Consider the following 20,660-nt stretch of genomic DNA (forward strand, 5'->3'; position numbering starts at 1 on the left):
TCTCGGAAGGCAGTGGGAGAGAGGGAGGTGTCCCGCATCACATCTGGAGAGACAAATAAACTCTGGGATCACAGAGAGCTAATCCAGACCATCCTCTGTAAACTCTCCACCTCCCACTTTTTCAACCCCGCCACCCATACACACACACAGACACAGACACGCAGCCATACACACAGCGATACAGCCACACACACATACACACACACACGTACACACAGGCTTTGTGGCGGTCCAAGGCAACCACATTCCTTCCTTGCATTGTGATAATATTTTTAGAGGAGAGGAGCAGAGCGGAGCGGCCTCTCTCCCAGGCTGTGTGAGCGCTTCCCTCAGTGACAGTGGAGAGAGGACGAGAGGACGAGAGGACGAGGGGATCGCGTGACTGGCTCTTCCCTCATTAACGGCTCCTCCTCGCCTGGGCATTTAGCGCTCCCGCAATGGCCTTCTCAGGTGGAACAAACACGCCACTGTGTGTCACAACCTGCAGCCTTTTGTTCTGGGCGCTCAGGTACACCGTGAGTCAGCTCATCACTAATACATGAGGCCTACATTTCAGAGCTCCAGTGATTTAGGTGGGTGGGTGAGTGGGTGGAGAGGCAGGCAGGCAGGCAAGTGTTTGGGGCAGGGAGGGCCACTGCCTTTCTGGGGCACTTTGAAGAAGCCCTGGTGTCCCAGAGCTTTGAAAACCTCCTAGTTACGCAATGCATTCTTTGACAGTCCACCCTCACTAGCCTCTCAGTGTGTGCTGTGCTGTGCTGTGCTGCGCTGCGCTGTGTGGAGAGGGAGCCTCTCAGTGTGTGCTGTGCTGTGCTGTGCTGCGCTGCGCTGTGTGGAGAGGGAGCCTCTCAGCCGGTAATGACGGCAGCAGGCGCAGACAGAGTGGGGACAGCGGCAGGCCTGGTCCACGCCCGCAGGACGGCCATCTCACAGGGTGGGCCGTGACCGGTGACAGCTGCCTCTGTCTGGGAGACGCCGGGACACTTCACGGGTGACATCTCCGGGCCTATTAACAACTTCTCCTCCTCAGGGGTCCGAGGAGGTTCCTGCTTGCTCTCTTTTTTCCTCCTAGTGTGAATGGGGACAATCTGTGAATTAAACACGGAGGCGAGAGCTACTGTCGGCCTGCGAGGGGGCTGATCCGCCAGGGATCAAAAACTTTTATCATTCCTTTCAAGTGTCTCATTGTTCCGTCCGACAGTCAGCTCCCAACCCTCTCTGAAGAGGGATTGGTCTTAAATTAGCGTGGCCCAGATATAGGCCGACTATAAAAACATGAGTCATTTTCAGCTTCGATTCAGATCAGCAAATAGCCCTCATCCTCCTGCCCTTCAGCTACAGTACGTCCCCTCCGAGAGCCCCGTCTCCGTCCCGACGCCCCTCACCTGCTGCTCCACGTGGAGCCGCTGAGAGGGCCGATGCTGCGGCACTGTCCTCTCCTGAGCGCCGCTCAAAAAAGCAGCTGAGACAGTCGATCAGTGAAAGTGCTGGCCATCTCGATTGTATTTAGCTAATTGTCTAATTCCATTATCTTCAGAGGGGCCGTCCCTGCTGGATGGGGTGTGCTGAGCGGGGCCTAATCCTGGCCTGCTGGCGCCCGGCCCTGTGTGGGCATAAGGCTCTGGAGCTCCTCCAGCGGGCCCCCTGTGGCTGGCACAGAGCTGGGCCTGCCAGTGGAGAGAGGGGGGGGGGGGGGCTGGTGGTGGCAGAAGATGAGCTGAGCCCATCATCATTGTGGGCTGGGATCAGGCGTGGGGGAGTGGAACTGGGACGCGGGCCATACATTATATGGATGATGGGTGCGGATGTACATGATGCCGCATGGCAGTGAACCGATATGAACTGCAACAGGATGTCCATATATAGACCAGAGTGAGCAGGGTTATTAAAAAAAAAAGTACACGGCTCAAATTGCAGGACTGATAAAACACACATTCACACACACACTAACACACATACACAGATGTAGGGCTACACTCCACGTTGCACAAATGGTTATTAACAGCACCCCAGTGTGAGGTTAGTGTTTTCTGTTTGCCCAGCTGTCTTCCTCTGACAGCGTTATGAGTCTCTCTCTGCACCTTTCCCCAGGCTGTGAGGGGCTGGGATACTAATTGGCAATATCAGTATCCATGACTGCAGTCAAGTAAAGCTCCACTGGTGCCATTACTTGAGCTGCACAAGCACCCACACAAACACACACACACACACACACACACACACACACACACACACACACACACACAGACAGACACACAGGCCTATATGTAACCGCCTACCCCTGCAGGAGAGATCCAATACTTTTGATCATATGGGCAGGGAAGAGCTAATCACCCGCTTTTGGTTTCTGATGCAAAATTAAACAAGCTGCTCAGAAATTCACGGGGCAAAATCATCCGGAGAAAAGCAAAACTGTTCTGCCTGCACTAAAATAGGTCAAAGTCTCTCCTCTTTCGAGCAACAACGTGGGAGAAAATGCAACAGAAACCTGCAGAGTCGTGTTGAACACACTTTATTGTTCAGATGCCAAAATGAAACCGTGTCACCATTCATTTAGGAAGGGAGAGAAAGAGTAAATACTCACATAAAAAAATAGAAAAGAAATCAACAATGAGAATGGACCAAGGGAGCACTGTCCTCCCTCTGGTTATCACAGACGTACATTGCAGACCAGTGTCCTGGTTCTAGACGTGAGCGTGTTTGGCTGGCGGATTTCGACCTCCTGAAAAAATAAATCTAAAAAAAAATGATCAAGTCCTTTTTTTTTGTTTGTTTGTTTTACTAGCCATGCATACAGTTGACAATTCCACATGAGTGTTAACGTCTGTGTCTCAAGAGGAGCTGGCACCTTCCATACAAAATTATTTACACTACAGTTAATTACCGTTTGTTATTAGCATCGTCAATATTATTACACTATTATTACTATCATTTGTTATGAATACTCTGAATACATAAAGATGAGTGAGAAGCTAGCAAGCTCTCAGCACCTCAAAGTATCTTGATACCCAATCAGAGGACATGACAGAAGTGGCTAGTAGAATGATTGATGGCACCTTAAGAGAAAATGTCCTCCATTCCTGAAAACACAGTTTCCTCACTCCAAACGGAGCCCAGTTCCGAGGACTCCCTGGGAAACGAAAGTTCTTATTCCACTGTGCGAAGCCATCCTCAGTGGAAGCTGACAGCTTGAGGGAGAGACACCTGTGCACTTTCTTAAAAGATCTCCAAAAAACAGAGAACTAACAGCGAAGACGTCATGGTATTGATGTCTTCAAGGACAAGAAAGAGATGGGCTTCCACCTTGTTCAATCCCTTTTCTCAAAACCAAAACAAAAAAGAAAAAAGATGAAAAGATAAAGAAACAAACGACAAGAAAGAAGTGAGGCGCTTTCAAGTCGCCTCTTTGGTTGTGACAGTGATGAGTACAAAACATCCTCTCTGCTGGAGGTATGGGTTCTGTAGCTCTGCGGAGAGAAACATGGTACACAAATCAATTACCCATCAATGTTTCAAACAAGTGGATCAGGGGGATAATCTCTCCTCTTGGGGGGCTGTGCAGAAGATGTCTGCCTCTGTGCCTTGGTGACTTAAAGTGAGGAAGGCTCAAGCAAGAAAGAAAAAAAAAGTGCCCAAAAAACTGGGTCATGTCAACAAAATGCACACACGCTCTCACACACTCACACACTCACACACGCGCACACACACACAAACACAAAATGAAACCAGTTTCAATGAAATATTACCAAATCATACCACAGCGAAACATAAAAAAGCTTCTTTAAAAACCAGTTTGAAAATCCTGCACTGAAATCTCAATTTCCTTAACCATAGAAAACAGAATGACATAAGGCGAGTGCTCTTTTTTTTTGTCCAGTTTCTCAGGTCGTATGGCTAACAAAGATGCCTCTTCTCTTTTTCCACTGAATTATAAACATAATCACTTTTTAATTACTTTATGAGGGATTTGTATGCACCAAAAACGAGAGTATCCTTTGCCGTTCATGACTCGAGTGTGTGAGTTTGCTTTCCTTCACGCTCCTGTCAGGAGACTTCAGCGAAGCCCGTGTGGCCTCAGTGGCTATTGTATATTGCAAGAGGAGCAGCAAGGGTCATCCTTGTCCGGCTGGGCCGCGTAGTCCATCTGCCGCACGATCTCGGCGAACAGTTCATCTACCATGGTTTTGCTTTTGGCTGAGGTCTCCATGAAGGGGCACCCCCACTCCTCGGCCAGGGCCTGTCCCTCGCTGGACGACACCTCCCGCTCGCTTTCCAGGTCCACCTTATTCCCCACCAGGATCACCGGAACCTTCTCATACCTGCCAAGAAGAACAACAACAGCTTTAGATTTGATCAGTTTTATTTGTAAAATATACATCTGTCAGGAATCAGCTGATCATTCACTGTGTACGGTCCCCGTCTTCTCCACATACTTCTAAAAGCACCAACCAAGAGCTGTGGCATTAACAGATCCACACATCACAGACACACTTGTTAGAACACACAGCACTTTTACACCAGCTACAATGAAATCACAGGAGACCTTCAACTGCTCTTTCCTCATCATGATAAAAGACATCATGGTGGCTTCAGCCTACAGCTTCCACTGAGGGAATACTGTTCGATAGGGCCCACAAGCAGGAAGTGGGCATTATGGCACAGTATTCCCCGAGGACAGGAGAGGAGGAGAGGAGAGGAGAGGAGAGAGCCTTAATCCACTGCGCTGCTTTGAACTCCAAGCCTTGCTGAGAGGGATAGCATCACTTGTGAGAATGCCACAAACCGCTTGTTACATCAGGCGTCCTTATTCTCTGAGTCATGTTATGTAATGTGGAACCTGTCTACAAACCCAGAAGACTTGAAACAAGATGTGTAGGATGTGAGAGCACCAGTTTATAACAGACCATGTTCCAGATCAGCCCACATCTCCCTCAGGTTACAGGAGAACTATTCCTGTACATTCAGAGGAGAACTTCGTTTTTGCACTAGTATGATTTTGTCTACCACACCGAACATCTTTGGATTTGAAGTGCAACACAATACAAAGGCAGATGCTGTTGGAAACACTGTGCGGTTATACAACATATCAATACCAGTTGTTCCCGAGCCGCATCCCAATCAACATTTAAAATGGCACTGTCTGGCTTTATCTTTCCCCCATATCCAGTGCCACAGTAACAAATCCATGAATAGCATCGGTCTCCATCAAAATGCACATTTTCAGTTAGAAAATCTACAACAAAACATGATTAGTGTGTACCTTTAAGATGAATGTACTTTCATGAGGCATTTGTGAGCGGGTTCCTGTGCCAACACAATCCCTCTTCAGACAGGACGCGTTAATGACAGCACAGACAATATTAGAGCACCGGAGCAGTACAGTAAGTGTCCAAACAGAGCAAAACAATGGTCTGGAGCGGCGCATTAAAAATAGCTTCTGCCTGCATGTTATTGACAGCATAACAAGAGAATTATCCTCTCAAGCACCTCTGGCCATCAACCATCATTATCACTTTCAGAGGTTAGCCTTTTAAGCATGAAATATTCATGGCATTAAATTATTAACTGTTTTCCAAAATGGAAAAAAAAAAAAAAAAACAGAATAGCAGAAACAGTCAACTGAGGAGCCTAACAAAGAGAGGATGAGATGAGAATGAAGAGCAGTAGGGGGCAGAGAGAGGAAGAGAGAGATAAAGAGAGGGGGTGGGGGTAAAAAGTGGAAAAACAGATCAGAGTAACTTGTGTGAGGGAAGCAAGTGATCACTGCTAGCACCTGACACCTGAGGCCGTACAGTAGCCGCAGACAGACAAGAGGAACTGAACATGGTCTCTCCACTCAAAGAATAAGGCCTTCACTCGCTTTGGAAACTCCATCAAGGATTGTAATCGCTGCCTTGCTGCTGTAGGCATCGGCTAAGAATAACCACTTGGAAATATTGACCGTCTGCAGCAGAAGGGCTTTGACAGGTGTGTTCAAAGTATGAAAATTGCTCTGGTGTTCTCTGAACATAAGGAACAGCTAGAAATCAATCAATAACACGAGTGATTCAATAAATCCTAATGACTAAAGGGGCAAACTGCGCATTGGATTTGGTTTCTAATTCGGAAATGATTTGATGCTTTGTGATATCCATCTTTGAGTCAGACGTGATCTCACCGCATAGTAAAGCATGTTAATGCAGCTGATCAAGCATGCCTACATGAGACAGAGAACAAGAACGTCAGGCATCAGCAGTGTGTTTCCATTCAGACCCTTTCTGTAGTGCAATTTCACTGTGGGTGTGCAAGGCTGCAGTCACCATCGTCATCCGCTGTCTTTTTCTGTTTTTAAGGAAACCCTAATTACACAGCGGTGGCTTGAAGGCCGGGGGGTGGTGGTGGTGGTGGTGGTGGTGAGTGGCTTGGTTGGGTGGGAGGGTGCAGACGGCACTCTGGCGACACCCCATTAAGACCCACGCTGGGAAACGCCTTGTATTTGGGGTTAGGAGACCAGCACGCTCCCCCCACCACAGACTGATCTGGCCTATTCCAAACAGAATGGGGGAATAGATGTGATGAACCCTTCTGAGAACCCCCCATACACACACACGCGCGCATACACACCCAAATGCCCATCTCTGGGTGGGCTGAGACCATCACATGAGACAGCATGCAGCCACATGACTGCAGATTACAGGCTGCCCTCATTTCGTTCATGGGCCCAACCATCAGTTCAGCCTGAGGGCCAGCTAGCATACGTGTGCAGGGCTACGTGTGCATCTATGGCTGTGTGAGCGCAAGGATGAGCGTAGGCTATGCGTGTTTGTATTGTATGAGTATTTATGGTGGTGTTTGAAGGTATGTGTGTACTGTACCTGTGTGTGTCTGTGACTGAACGTGTCTGTGTAGAGGAGATAATGTGATGCTAGGGCTGTGTCCCTCGCCAGGCTCTTTAGCGAATGAGATATCAGCTCGTGACCCAGCTCCTCTCCCTGGTGCCACGGACACGGACGTCCCCCCCAATCCCCCCCCCCCCCCCCCCACAGAGAAAGCAGTCACTTTTTTTTACTTTTAAGATAAAAACGTAAGCGCCTGCTTTCTGTGACAGTGATGGATGGAGGTCTGAAGCGTGGATAGCTGGAAGACAGCTAACATTGTTTTACCGGCAGGAACTGGGAAAATCTCTGCGTCTCCTCTCCTCTCCTCTCCTCTCCTCCCAGCGGTCCACCACACACGCAGACAATAATAGCCGAGTGGTGGGAGATGCCAGGTGGCTGGAACTTCCTCCCTCTGGAGTGGAGCGGGACGCTGTGGGGCCCGGGAACATGGACACGCCGCCGAGCGCTGCAATCTGGCGCCATTGGAGGAGGGACTCCAAAAATAGCCGTAATAACAGAGGAGGGAAACCTGCAATCTGGGAGAGGTGTGCGAGGACGGCTGCCACGGATAGCAGCCCGCACTGGGAGGGTTTTCGCACGGAAGGTGTTGTTCAGCTCGACGGGAGCAGGCTGCATCTGAAGCCAGCTTTACTGCAGCCCACCTCCACCAACTCCACCCCCCACCACCCCCCACCACCACCACCACCACCCACCTCAGCGCCCACTGAAGAGCTTTCAACTCCACAGTTTTACACTTGACACTCTCTCTCCTCCTCTCCTCTTCTCTGTTCTCCCCATCCCTCCCCACTCTACTCGCTCTGCAGAAACAGCCACTGACACCCCACCTCTAACTATTCGCCCACACATAAATTGGCAAAGAAAAACACACTTACACACAAACTGTCCCACACACACACACACACACACACACACACACACAATGAGACATATATACGCACACACAAACACACACACACAAACCGCACTAAGACAGCCCGCCTACATCGGAGCACTCTCCCTGCAAATACCCACAGCACCTCTCCCAGACACACCTTATATATAATGTATGACGCATCAAGTGATCTAGCGGAGGGGAGGTGGGAGCTGTGGGGCCTGGTGCTAGCGCTAGCTCCAGCCACAGACAGTGGGAGTGAGCAGAGCAGAGCTGCACACTCGACCTGCTCGGCCAGACAGCAGGATTTAGAGCACTGCAGCCCAGTCCAGGCCCACAGCTGCACTACAAGTCTTGGGGCTTGTGCTGCCTGGATCTTGAGCTGCATTGTTCCTAAACTGATGTGGATTGGTTTGCAGACACATTTACGAATATGGCAAAATGAGATATACAAAATGTTAGATAGACCCTTTGAATGACCCTTTAGCCGAAATGAGCATCACTGCACATTATTCTGGAGCTGTTCTCTTATGTTGCATAGTGAACATTAAAGCCAAACCAGGTGTTATTTTACCTTAAAATAACAGCTTCAAATTGATTTTGATCTCACATCGACGTACAATAAAGAGAATGGAGTGTGTAATATTGGCGATGCACACCTGGGAAACCTGGTAATCTAATGTTGTTGTGGGTAGAAGTACGACCCTTTAGTACTAGATGGGTTCCCTGCATGCTGAAAGTTAACAAAAGGGGGAATTCATGCGTTGTGTTACTTTAAACCAAAGATGCTGATAACATTGTTGCTCTGAAGCACCCAGAAGTAAAGCCTGTAAACATGTCATGGTAAGCGTGGCTATGCAGGTATTAGGCAAGCAATGGAGACCAAGTGGACAGGGCTGAGGGGCTCTTTCTCAAGTGTCAGGCTAGCACAAGCCCAATTACAGCGCAGTCATTACACACAGTAATGCTTCACACTAGCTTTGTAGAGTGGTGTGATATATGGTTATGGTGTTTCAGGTGATTAAGAATTGACTATCGGAGGCTACATCAAATACTTCCTCTGCTTAGCCGGTGCCAGGGTGCATCTACAGCACTTTGGAAACGGTCTGAGGATATGACTATGTCACACGAGACATAAATCTGCCCCAACCTCTGCAAAAATCAAACCCTGCATGGCTTTATCTGCTACAGTAATCACTGCAATTTGCCAGGATAGGAAATCCGGCCCAGTGCTCTGGAGCCGTGCAGCAAGAGCTTTAGCAGGTTGCTTGAGTCGGGGGCCCTAACTAGCTCAGCAAAGAGGCTTAGAGCGCGAGGGCTGCGGCGTCATCGCGTGATGGAGCACGCCAGCAGCGGCCTACTGGGTGATGCTGCTGGAGCGGGCAAATGATAAAAACAGACAACAGCTGACACATAACCTAATTCTTCTCCCCAGTCTCTCTCAACAATGTCCCTCCATTCTCTATCTGCCGTCTCGGGGCGGCTGGAGGAAACCACTTCCGTCACTGCCTGTTTCCTGTGAAACCTCAGATACTATTCTCAGACTGGAGAGAGAGAGACGAGAGAGACGAGGGGAGTTGGCGGAGTCTCTTTGGATCAGAGATGCGTCACACATCTGGTGCTATTCAATCAGTGTCGTCTTTGCAAACCAATAGAGCTTCAAGAGCAATACGGACACTTCAAAGAGAGGCAGAAGAATAGGAGGATTCAAACACAGTTTAAAACAAGAAAGTACGCAAATTACACCTTATGGCTTCCTTGGGGGGGGATGTTCGTGACAATTTGGAAGACAGAGGTGGAGTGAGCCCTCTGCTTTTCATATAATTATGTGCCTCTGTGGAACTGCCATTTTGAACGCAGAAAGAATTTTATGAATTCTGTTCAGATATTCAATAGGTTCCATGCAATCATTCCAATTACCACTGTCTGAGCAGCACTAGAGCCGTCTCACATCCTGAAGTTCTGCCACTGTAATCATTTGTCATTGCATTCCTGGCTCTGCTCACAAACGACAAAAGCAGTGCTCTGCACTTTTGAATGGCAAAGCTAAAGTTAAAATGTGAAAATCGTGTACCCTTCTCAACTCCCAGGACAATTGTTTGCAGAGGTCCTTGTGAATAAAATGCTAATTTGGCTGTGTCCAGAACCAGGCAAAATCTGGCTCTGTTAAAACTACTGCAAGAACCCTGGACCACCATAATAGTGATGCATGTGTGTGAAATGATATGGGACAGGAAATCTGGATAAGGAACTGTGATGTGTTAGCAAAAATATTTAAGTGCATTATGTGCTCAATGGCTATAATAAGTGAGAATGTGAAATCCAGTGATGTATTTTTCATTAGGACCAAAGGCACTTCTCTAATCCATTCTGTCTATTGAGGAGAAGTACAGTGTGGTGGTGACACATATGGAGCTTGCACTTGAGGGATTAAATAAGCAGCGCTGAGAATCACACATCCATTCTCCATCGCTGAGAACCATCGCGGCAAGCAGCTCTAATATCCCCAATGGGATTACACGCAGAAAGTAATAAGGCGCCTTTCTCCTGCGTTTCATCAGTCATGGCTCTCCCTCTCTCTCCTTCTCCTCGGCTCAGTCGCTCCGCAGTCGCTGCGTCCACGGTGGGCTGTCGCCGGCCATCACCTGGGCCGCGCTAACCGAGCCGGAGACTGCGGGGCTGATGAGTCCCGTGGCGGGCGCCGTTGGCAGCGCCAGTTCATCATCTGCGCCCATCACCTCCGCTAATAACGAGGCGTGACGCCGCGCCGCCCGGACACTGATGCGGCGTGACAGGGGGCGACAGGACGCGCGCCACACAGGCCGGTGCCGCTGACCCGCCGGACGGCCTCTCTGGCGGCGGACGGCCAGGGCTGCCAGTAGTTGTGACAGCTGCAGAAGCCACAGGCTGTCACCACAGGGAAAGTTCATCAATAAGGTGTGCGAGTGTGTGTTTGTGTGAACGTGTGTGTCTGGCAGGGCTGGTGTGTGCGCAGATGTGGTGTTTGGCACGAAACTTAAGTCTCGCTGCTGATGAGGTCTGGAGAGCCTGGGAATTAGAAACATAAAGACTAAATCTGGGTCAGATTTTAAAAGGTTAGCCTAGATTCGTCAGGAAGAGCTGAACCCACACCTGTCTGACCTTATTAGGCAGTGTGTTTTGCCTTTACTGTGTTATAGATCTTCATTAATCAATGCTCTCATCATGCTTCATCTACCTCCATCCTAGAGAGACACATCTACAGTAGAGGAGTGTGTTGCCTGGCCCTGCTCTTCAAAGGTCGACAGAAGCAGTATAGATTTAAGACAGATGTAGCAGTACTCTAATGAGCACTGCCCTAGGAAAGAACACAGCTAAACTCTAAATGTCATCCCTAAACACTTCAGTTGGAAACAACCGCCAATTTCAGATGTTTGCAAAATACTTGAAGGCTACGGGGGTGAGTGAATGGATGTACTATGAACCCAACATCCTGCAACCCCCAAACTTAACATTTACTGAGTAAACACAACATCCTGTTCACATTGCATGCTCCCAGCTAACAAACAAACAAACAAACAAACAAACAGGCCCCTATGATGACTTCTTCCTTCACTGCACTGGGCCTCACTCACAAACCTTTCTTAGGAAGAAATGTCTTTTCTAACCGATTTTTGACATTCACCAGGATCACCTTGTTGGGCATTTGTTCTTATGTAAGAACTTTCCTTTCATCTCTCAACTTGTCTTTTCGATTTCTGTCTGATTTATAATGCGTGTACATAGCCCTCTTCTCGTGTCCTTTTATGGGAATGATGGCTGGCTTTCAATTAAAAAAACCCCAACAACAATGGAAATCAACAACAGTCAGTGTACTGTAGACTTCTCTCAACTCTCAATTTTGGTGAATGAGGCCCACTGATTTGTTTCCATTTGTACCTTCTATGAAATGCAGCTGTGATTTATTTATCAGCAGAAGATTTATCATGAGAAGGTTTATTATTATGCTTCTCGGGTAAAGATATGCAGTCAATGTCTATTCTGGTTTCTGAAATAATTCTTTGCAGCGTTATAATGATAATTTGTGTAACTGCAACAGCCATATCCTGAAGATTCATTGTTACGGTAGTGGAGATATTCCATGGCAGACAAGGATAATTACCCAAAGAAATGTGTGGGCATGGATACTTGTCAATACTAAAGCGATGTGATTGATTATCTCTCACCACTCTTATCTGATGTGTACACAGTGGCTTGGTGATTCAATAACCTACTGCTACTACTACACAAGATGTCCAAGTCGCAAATGAACGTTATCTGTCTGAACCATTCAATATAGATGTGTAGCATCTTTTGTGCCAAGGCTTGCTAATGGACTCTGCAGAGGGCCAGATCCTTCATGCAGGCCTACTTGTGGAGACCACCTCAAAGCTGACAGGCTTAAGCCTGTTGGTGCATGCCAAACAAATTACCAAGCCAATTACCCAATCCACAGATACTGTAGGCTAATCTTTCAGCCTGTCTGGGAGACAGTTTAAATAAGCTTTTTTTCAGATGGTTTATTCGTCAGTGATGTAAGTCTGCCCTGAAGTTTGAACCTCAGTTGAGTTTTCTTTCACCTTCTCAGCGCAATACTGTGGTAAGCTTAAATCAATTTTGATTCGTCCCCGAGAGCCCACTCCTCTCCACCAAAATAATTCTTCCATGAGGGTTAAACTGAGAGGGAAAACACCAGAGGTGGTGCAATAAGGGGCATCTCAACTGAGAAATGACAAGAAAATAGACCTATGGCTCTCACTGAAACAGAGATGTGATGAGACCCATGGGTGAAACTACAGATAGGGCCTATGCTACGCGAGTCTGGTTGTGAGTTAGTCTCAGCATTCACTCAGCCTTTAGAGCTTGTACCTGGTGGGGGGCCCCGTCTCTGTATCTGAGCTGAGCCATCACGCAGACTACCACTCCCCCTAGTTCTACATAATCGTTGGGGAGAAAGGTTTCTGCACATGATGATGTAATTACTTGTAAAAATAGCCTTGCAATAGCATCATACTGTTGTATTGACCACCATCAGTTCCCTTGAATTCCAACTGTGTCAATTAGCCCTCGTTCACATAATCAGGAAAGTGTGACTAACAGTAAATCATATTCACTGTATTTAAATGGGCAATAAGGCAGAACATCCTTTTGCCATGGAAAATACTTTCACCATTCACCAGCATAACTAGGCCTTTGGGTAAAACAGATCTTGACAGCTAGTTGTCATTGTCAGATTTCAAACAGAATCACTCAATATGCCATAACATCTCCCCATGGTTCAGTGATGATGAAACTGAGTCCAGAAATACCTTTGTCATTGGGGAGTGTGCTCTAAGGCAAGTTATAGGACTACAGTATTTTAGCGACTTTGCTTTAAAAGTCGGACTTCAGTGTTAAAGAAACAAAGTCAACCATCAGCACATATGGAGTGGGCAGACTGATTTGGGTCAGCGCAGTGGGCTTACTTATGGACAGGTCGAGTCGGGATTGTCTGGCCCTAGCTGGTATGCAGACGAGCAGGCATGCGGAGGTAGCCGGCAACCTGCAGTGTCAGTAATGGAAAAGAGGGCCTCAGTCTTTCAGCAGAATTTATTGAACGAGTTAACCACTTCCATTCCTCTCCTTTGTCTTCCCGCCATTAATGCCACCCGCAGAACAACAGGCAGTAAAAATGCAGTGGGCCTCCACATAAAGGAGACACACAGCACAGCAGGAATGCCTGGGCCTGTTAACAAAGCCAAACGCAACAGCCTGCTTACAGTACACAAAAGCCCAAGGTGAGAATGTGAGGTGGAGGTATGGTGGTTTGGGAGGGGGGGGGGGGGGGGGCGGGGGGAGAGAACAGCAATTCAGAGTAAACTATGCCAACCCCCTACGTGGAATAACAGCGAAGCACAAAACCAACCACAACACGGTATCCTGGAGCAATATGACCGACAAGAGAGAACCGGTGTCAGTCCATCCGGTATTCCGTGACACCAGGCTGTGCTCAGCAACCACAAGACAAGTCTATTACGAGCAGATGTCCACTCAGTAAGACCATCCTGCTTAGCGCGGTGGCTCGCCAAATTCTATTCTATGATCAGATGTATTTATCAAACTCCAGCCTGGCTCAAGCAGGGGATGAACACCCAGGGGTAACAACACTGGCTGTATGGGGATAATGACAAAGGCAGATCCCACTAAAGCCAGTCCAACTCACCACACCGACACCCTGGCCTCAGAACCCTGGGAACCATACTGCTGAATAAATCACAGTCTACACCGCTACAAGACAGAATCTGGTGTGCATCTGTATTTGGGCTATTTACTGTAGTGACAGAGAGAGGCATTTCCCCTCCTGATTCAACTAAACTGGTCCCTCCTGACTTAGAGGGGGGATCATTTTACGCACGTCAAGTCACTCCATGAGTACCAAAACAGTCCTGCAAATGTCACAAAGTACTAAAGCAGAACTCTGCGTGCTATCAATCTGTTGAAGTCCTGTCATCTTACAGAAGTGTGCAAGCAGTATCTACACAATATTAGTGAAACAACATGCCGCAGAAGATTCCTGTTTGTGCTTGTTTGCTCTTTCCAAACAGCTTGTGCTCAATTTTTTAATTTAAAACATCTCTCTCTCTGCAGGAATATGCCTTTCTGTGGGCTTCTGTTTTTTTTTAACCCTACCCCTCCTCCAAATGTAGCCACTCCTAACCCTGTACAGCTTTAGCCCTATTCCGGGATGTGTTGCCAAAAGCGTCCCTCCTTCTGCTGGGCTGCAAGAGCACTGAATTGTGGGTGATGTGCTTGGCTCTGTCAGAGGGGCTGCAGCACACAACTGTGGGGGACAACTTATCAAAGTTACCGAGCTCCATACCCGGCTCACTCAAACACAAACACACACACACAAACAAATAAAAGAGTAGAGGAGGAAAGCGCCCAGTCAGCCAAACACTTTCTGATGAACAGCAGGACAGAGGGGGGCCTGACACGGTGCACACAGGGCAACATATGGCTTGGGCCTAGATGAAACTGTCTGCTGATAGTGGGACTATACAAGTGCAGGAAAGCTTTGACAACACAGTAAATAGCTGTGGACCACACACACACACACACACCTCAACAGGTAACCGCAAATGCGTCCAGCAGCTCCAACAGGTGAGGGGCTTAGCTCTGTAGACTATGACAAGTTTCTATCAATAACATCCTCACCACCATACTAGCACTAAGGTAGGTGGTGAACATCTCAGGATATTTAACATTGTTTTCACAATGTCTACAGATGGCCTGAGCCGTTTTTTTTATGAGGTCATAAATGCAACATGCAACTTGGTCAATTTTAAGTGCACCACCAAAGATCAGAGAAAAGCGAGGAGCAAAAAGTAGGATTCTTCTGACTTAGGCCTACACCAATAACAAAAATAAACATAAACCTGTGAAGAAATGCATTTCATGATGAGTATAGGCTACTGTTCTTGCATGAGTGGCTTGGCTAGATGAAGCAATCACTGGCCACAACGATCAGATGGCAGACCATCTGCAACACAGTAGCTCACTGCATTGGTTATGCATTAGGTCAAGACGTTTCGTCTAAGAGCAAGAGCTCCCTTGCACATCATCCTCACCTTTTAACTCTGATGATCTGATCCCTCATTGGTTTGATGTCTTGGAAACTCTGTTGGTTAACGAGACTGTACACCAGAATGAAGCCTTGGCCGTTCTTGATGTAGAGATCCCGCATGGACGCAAACTGCTCGGTGCCAGCCGTGTCCAGAATCTCCAGAACCGAGGGCGAGGAATCCACCTCAATTTCTTTTCGGTAAAAATCCTCTATTGTAGGATCATACTTTTCAATGAACGTCCCGGTGACGAACTGCACCGTGAGGGCGGATTTCCCGACCCCACCGCTTCCGAGGACCACCACTTTGTACTCGCGCATCGCTCCCGTGTTTTAACGGATAAAACAAAAATACTGTCGGATGCTATCACTTACCATTCGGCATTGAAAAATTAAATGAATCCGCGTAAAAACACTGTCAATCGAGCTACAGACTGCATCCCATTCTTACGAGAATGTAAAGACTATGGCTAACGTTACCTCGCGTACCACTGCTTAGCTATGAGAAATAAACAGCCAGAGCACAAAGACTTGGTGCCTAGAGATGGGTTTCATTGTAAAAAATCCCCGAGGCAGCCCAGACATTGATGATGATTTGATTTCAGACGCCTGTAATTCCCCCCATACATCAAGGTAGAACAAAATGACTCGGCAATGAATAACTTGTGCTTTTTCATCTGTTTAGCTCGCCAATGCAAAGCATCATAAAAAAACAAAACTTGCTCCTGCGAGGACATAAGGGGGAAACCTGGAAAGACCCTGTTTTTTTCACCGAGACGCCTGCGTTATCCGAGGAAATGCTTTTAAATGATCACGAATCTCAAGAGTTGATGTAACAAGTTTCGTCCCTTTGATTTCCTTTCATCTTCTCTCATCTCTCTCCCCGGTTCTATTCACACAGCAATACATTCCTGGCCGCCATACTCTCGGGTGGAGACCCACCGCCGCCGTGCAACCAGCCGTTCTCCTCTCGGCTTCCGTAGCGACGAAAAAGAGACGTCTTTTCCCTCACTTAACAGATCTGTAAATAGTCCAATGGCCGCGTCCAGGCGCCAAAAACCTCGCCCACGGATCTATGGACTAAACACCAAAACGACCAGTACAAATTCAAGGGCTGGATTTCCGTTTGAGTGTCAAACCCCTCACGATTCGGTTGCCACAGTGACATCTCTAGAGCATTTATCCAATAGCAGAAGCAGCTTAGGGATGTGTATCCAAGAAGAGCCTAGTGCGTCGGATGTTGTTGCTATGGTAACGTTTATATTAAAGTATTTCTAAAACTTATTTCTGAAACGATAATTTATTTGAAAGTTGTCACATAAGTTAACCATGTAGCCTATAAACCAATGCAATTGCAAAAACTGCCCTTTCTATTACCACTACAGAGTGGAGAAAACTTTGGTCTAGCCTGATCCAACTTGCAGGCAGCAGGCCTAGAGAAATGTGGGCTCAGTTAAAACAAACTGAATTGAATAAAAGATTAAATATAGATGGGCCAACTATTTTTTAAACTAGAATGAATTCTAAATTATAACATTTGCAGAAAAACACACACACATCAGTATTTCATTTTTGATTTATTTTGTTATAATAACTTTTACATATTTTTTTAAGAGAAACTCAAAACAAACTACTTAATATGACATGAACAGCACAAAAATATGCACAAATAAACCACCAATAAATTGTCACACTGAAATTAAATCAAACTCTAGCGAGAGGGCCCAATATTCCTCTCTTATCTTTTGGTGCAAAGTGCTGCTTAATTGATGGAACTATGTGGCACTGTCAAGAGCTGAGATTAGATTCTGCAGTCACATTACTACCATATACAAAGATAGAATGAAAAACATAAAGGTGAGAATTTAATTCCATCAAGCTTTGTCAGGAAGTGCTAGACAAGATTGCCTCCTTCACAACAGTCTACCATTTTGGCCACACATTTAAAATATCATACTTTGTTTGATTTGTAAGACCAATTACAATACTTCCTATTTTAAGAGCTCTATAACATAGAATACAAGAACAGTACTCTTGAAGGTAAGGCAAGGTTCACACTTATTCCTTGTTGTCAAGTCCAACACTGCCAAGAAAATTGTGCAGGGAATATGTTACCATCAACAAAGTCTTAACATTCTGACATTTACCATCACCATTTTCACCACGATTTAAGATTCGGCTGAGGACATTAGGCCTTACTCCTGTTATTCTGACAGAGACACTTTGCGGAATGCTGAAAAGATCACCAATAGTTTCAAACTCGAATGTTTACACATTTAATGTGTAATGTCCCATGTCCACTTCTTACAGGCATTTGTAAGCTTTGCAAGATCAATTATCACTTAGTGAAACAACAAAATGCTGACTTACAATTCTTTATCAACCTCTAAATTATACTTTAATTTCACTGCATGTCACAAACATGTCATTCATTGTTTGTGAGCCCTCATTTTGAATTTTATTTATCTAGGGTGAGACCTGCCACACTGTAATAATAATGACAGAAGTTACTGTATATCAGATCTGTCACTGGGTCTGTTGTAATAGGATAAGAAATGTTCAGAGAGCAACACAACCTAGGTAATACAGTGCTCTAAAATGTTAATAGTTACATCATTTACAAAAATACAGAACTTTAGTCATTGTCATTTTCAGGTTGCCACACTGACAAATTAGTACTTTTATAAAATAGTCACATACTACAATGAAACTTTTCAGAACCCCATTCACCCAATTGTTTTCTTCAACGAAAAAGGACCTATACAATAAAAGCTTTAAGAGATAATATAAGCAGTTCTGCAGCCTTGCTTCTACGGTAGTGAGCTGTCTTGTGATGGTGGCAAGGCAGTGATGTGTGAGATCTGAAGGCCTGAGCAGACCGATCAGAAATCCCCCTACACCACAGACGGCTTTCAGAGGCCCTCCTGCCAGTACCGTCTCAAGCTGGGACACCAGCAGAAAAGGGCCTAGCATAATAAATTACATTCAGTTTAAAATATACTCGGTTACAACATTGTGTAAAGGACTAACAAAGAACAAAGAATGAGAACAAAATACACTTAATAATATATTTCCATATACACCCATAAGGACATTTTCAAAATATATCTCAACAAAAGAGTAAGGAAAAAAGAATGAATAAGAACAGTGCCTCTTTCCAAGATTTAAAGGAGTCTTGATGTAGATTGTCTATTAATCTCATACCAAGATGTGTACATAGTGACTTTCTTTTAGTCTCTGTCAAATCCCCATGCAAGTGTGTTCACACACAAATGCACTCACACACATCTCACACATACATATAGACACTCACACACGCAGAGTGAGAATGAGAAAGAAAAATAGAGAGAGAGAGAGAGAAATGTACTATACTGAAAACTTAGGACTAATGTTAATAATGGATACTGCATACAGTATAATGATGAAATCCACACACAATTGTGTTCAGTGCTTAATGCAGTTGGAAAGCTCTTAGCTCTGAAATGAAAATGAATATCTAAAGACAATGTAGATGAGAGATGTAACCTGTCAGTAACAACGCGGATGCAGTACTCACGCTTACATTCGCACTTAAAACTGGAAACAATTGAAAAAGTAATTACATCAACATTTAAACTAACCCAACATCACGTCATACTTGACCTTGTGATATTTTGACCTATACCAACACAATCAAATTTCTAAATGCAGCTAAAGGGTTTATCATTTCACTCTTAAACAAAACAAAAAAATAATAAACTTAATAAAACAAAATGTTTCCCATCTTCCATATCAAATAATATTGACACATCACATTAAAACTGTCAATTGTGCTATGAACAAAAATCATCTTAAAATGCTTTTTCTGTAGATTAAGAACTTCAGGCACTTCTACAGGTACTCAAACAGACCACTCATTCATTGACAATGGTTGTCTATGACAACTTTAGAACAGACCCATCTGAAACTTATGGATGTCTGTGTAATTCAGCTCTGCTATAATATATTAGCCTTCTTTTGGCCAATATATTATTTCACCCTGGCCATTTCTGTCTGCCTGCAGACACCCATACTTTTCAGCCACATAATCTAAATGTCTAAATGTTATGTCCAAATGGCACTTTATGGGGATGTGGATATATGCCACTATGATGGTGCTCAGAAGGATTTGACAATGATGCACAATAGGCTTATTCAAACTTTAAACAAACTTGAAAAAAAATGTTGAAACAAATTGGAATTTGTTGGATCTGATAACCACAACATTTGCAAGCATTCATGTCATTAATATTTGCATGAGTTTGTATGGCAATGATGAATAAATCAATAGGTACTAGAGGCAAGACAGTTTTCCTCCACAAGGGGGCACTGTGCTCCACCCTATTATTATTATTATTATTATTACTATTAATATTATTATTATTATTATTGTTGTTGTTGTTATTATTATTAATATTATTAATATTATTATTCTTTCATTAAGATAAATAAAGAATAAAACTTATTAGGTCTTGGAGCACTGGTGCATAATCATACTCCTATGTGGAGATATTAAACTGTCTTCTGTAACATTCGTGGTTTTATGGATACAAGTTCGGCCAGATGCAAAGCCATACAGTCCAGTGACCATGACAGGTCTAATTCTGGATCATTACACTGAGTTCTTCTCTCTATAATTCTTACACAGTACATGGGGGTACTGCATAAAACATAAGACATGTCTTTCCCGAAAGTGCAAATTAAGTTGTTTCCTTGGTACATAATGTCTTAAAAACAAATATGGAACAAAAATAAAACTCAAGGTTACACATTTCAATAAAGTCTCCACATTCACAAGTTTTGTGTATGTACATACAATATTTTGATTGTGTCAAATACATGTACTAGTATGATACTAGTATTCATTCTAGTATTACGTTACTCTTATTGGTATAGTTAACATTTGAAGTCGGCATTACTGTAAGGAAAAAGGTGAGTGCTTCTTAATTCTTGTCTTAGCATGCAGGTTGCTGCAGATCTTGTGTGAAGAATAGGTTATATTTACAGAGGAGCTGTCTTGGACCTCTAAGTGCTGCATGATGACACTCCATTCCTTGTTGATTAGCTATTTCAAGATTATCTGTTTCAGGGAAGCAAAGAGGATGAGAGGTAGGTTACTTATAGATATGGGCCTAACCACTAAAAGGCAATTGAGTTAGTTTTCTTTCCCCCCATGCTACAACATTAATAAGAATTTACAGCAATGACGTATTGCTCCAGCAACATATAGATCTGATAGGCTATATTGTTTTTGGACAGGTACTAAAGAACACCGGAT

At 45.1% G+C, this 20,660-nt stretch overlaps 2 protein-coding genes across 17 annotated transcripts in view; both read right to left on the minus strand.

The window, feature by feature from the left end:
* Nucleotides 1-2,581: 2,581 nt before the first annotated feature.
* LOC134078177 (ras-related protein Rap-2a) lies at nucleotides 2,582-16,371 on the minus strand. Its single transcript, XM_062533897.1, has 2 exons — nucleotides 15,372-16,371; nucleotides 2,582-4,316 (listed from the first exon to the last, which is right to left on the minus strand). Exons 1-2 carry the CDS (start codon nucleotides 15,683-15,685, stop codon nucleotides 4,079-4,081), a joined length of 552 nt encoding a protein of 183 aa, XP_062389881.1. The 5' UTR covers nucleotides 15,686-16,371; the 3' UTR covers nucleotides 2,582-4,078.
* A 554-nt stretch (nucleotides 16,372-16,925) lies between these two features.
* The window catches only part of LOC134078178 (muscleblind-like protein 2a), a 32,810-nt gene continuing 29,075 nt past the window's right edge, over nucleotides 16,926-20,660 (minus strand). For 14 of the 16 annotated variants that reach the window (XM_062533901.1, XM_062533912.1, XM_062533911.1 and 11 more), the window contains one exon: nucleotides 20,325-20,462. Coding sequence is in view for 2 of the 16 variants with exons in the window: in XM_062533913.1 (XP_062389897.1) it covers nucleotides 20,338-20,462 (125 nt within the window). In the remaining 14 variants the exon portion in view is untranslated. Of the gene's footprint in view, nucleotides 20,463-20,660 lie in introns of all 16 variants that reach the window. The other 2 variants (XM_062533913.1, XM_062533910.1) reach the window with 1 other exon arrangement.

The sequence above is a fragment of the Sardina pilchardus genome, chromosome 4 (assembly GCF_963854185.1).
Source record: "Sardina pilchardus chromosome 4, fSarPil1.1, whole genome shotgun sequence".
NCBI lineage: Eukaryota > Metazoa > Chordata > Actinopteri > Clupeiformes > Clupeidae > Sardina > Sardina pilchardus.

Excerpts from the sequence above, each read along its gene's own strand:
- LOC134078177 (XM_062533897.1), bottom strand. The coding sequence starts at position 15,685 with ATGCGCGAGTACAAAGTGGTGGTCCTCGGAAGCGGTGGGGTCGGGAAA. Across the intron at positions 4,317-15,371 it reads CAGATCATCAGAGTTAAAAG|GTATGAGAAGGTTCCGGTGA; the intron begins GTGAGGATGATG and ends TCTTCTTGGCAG.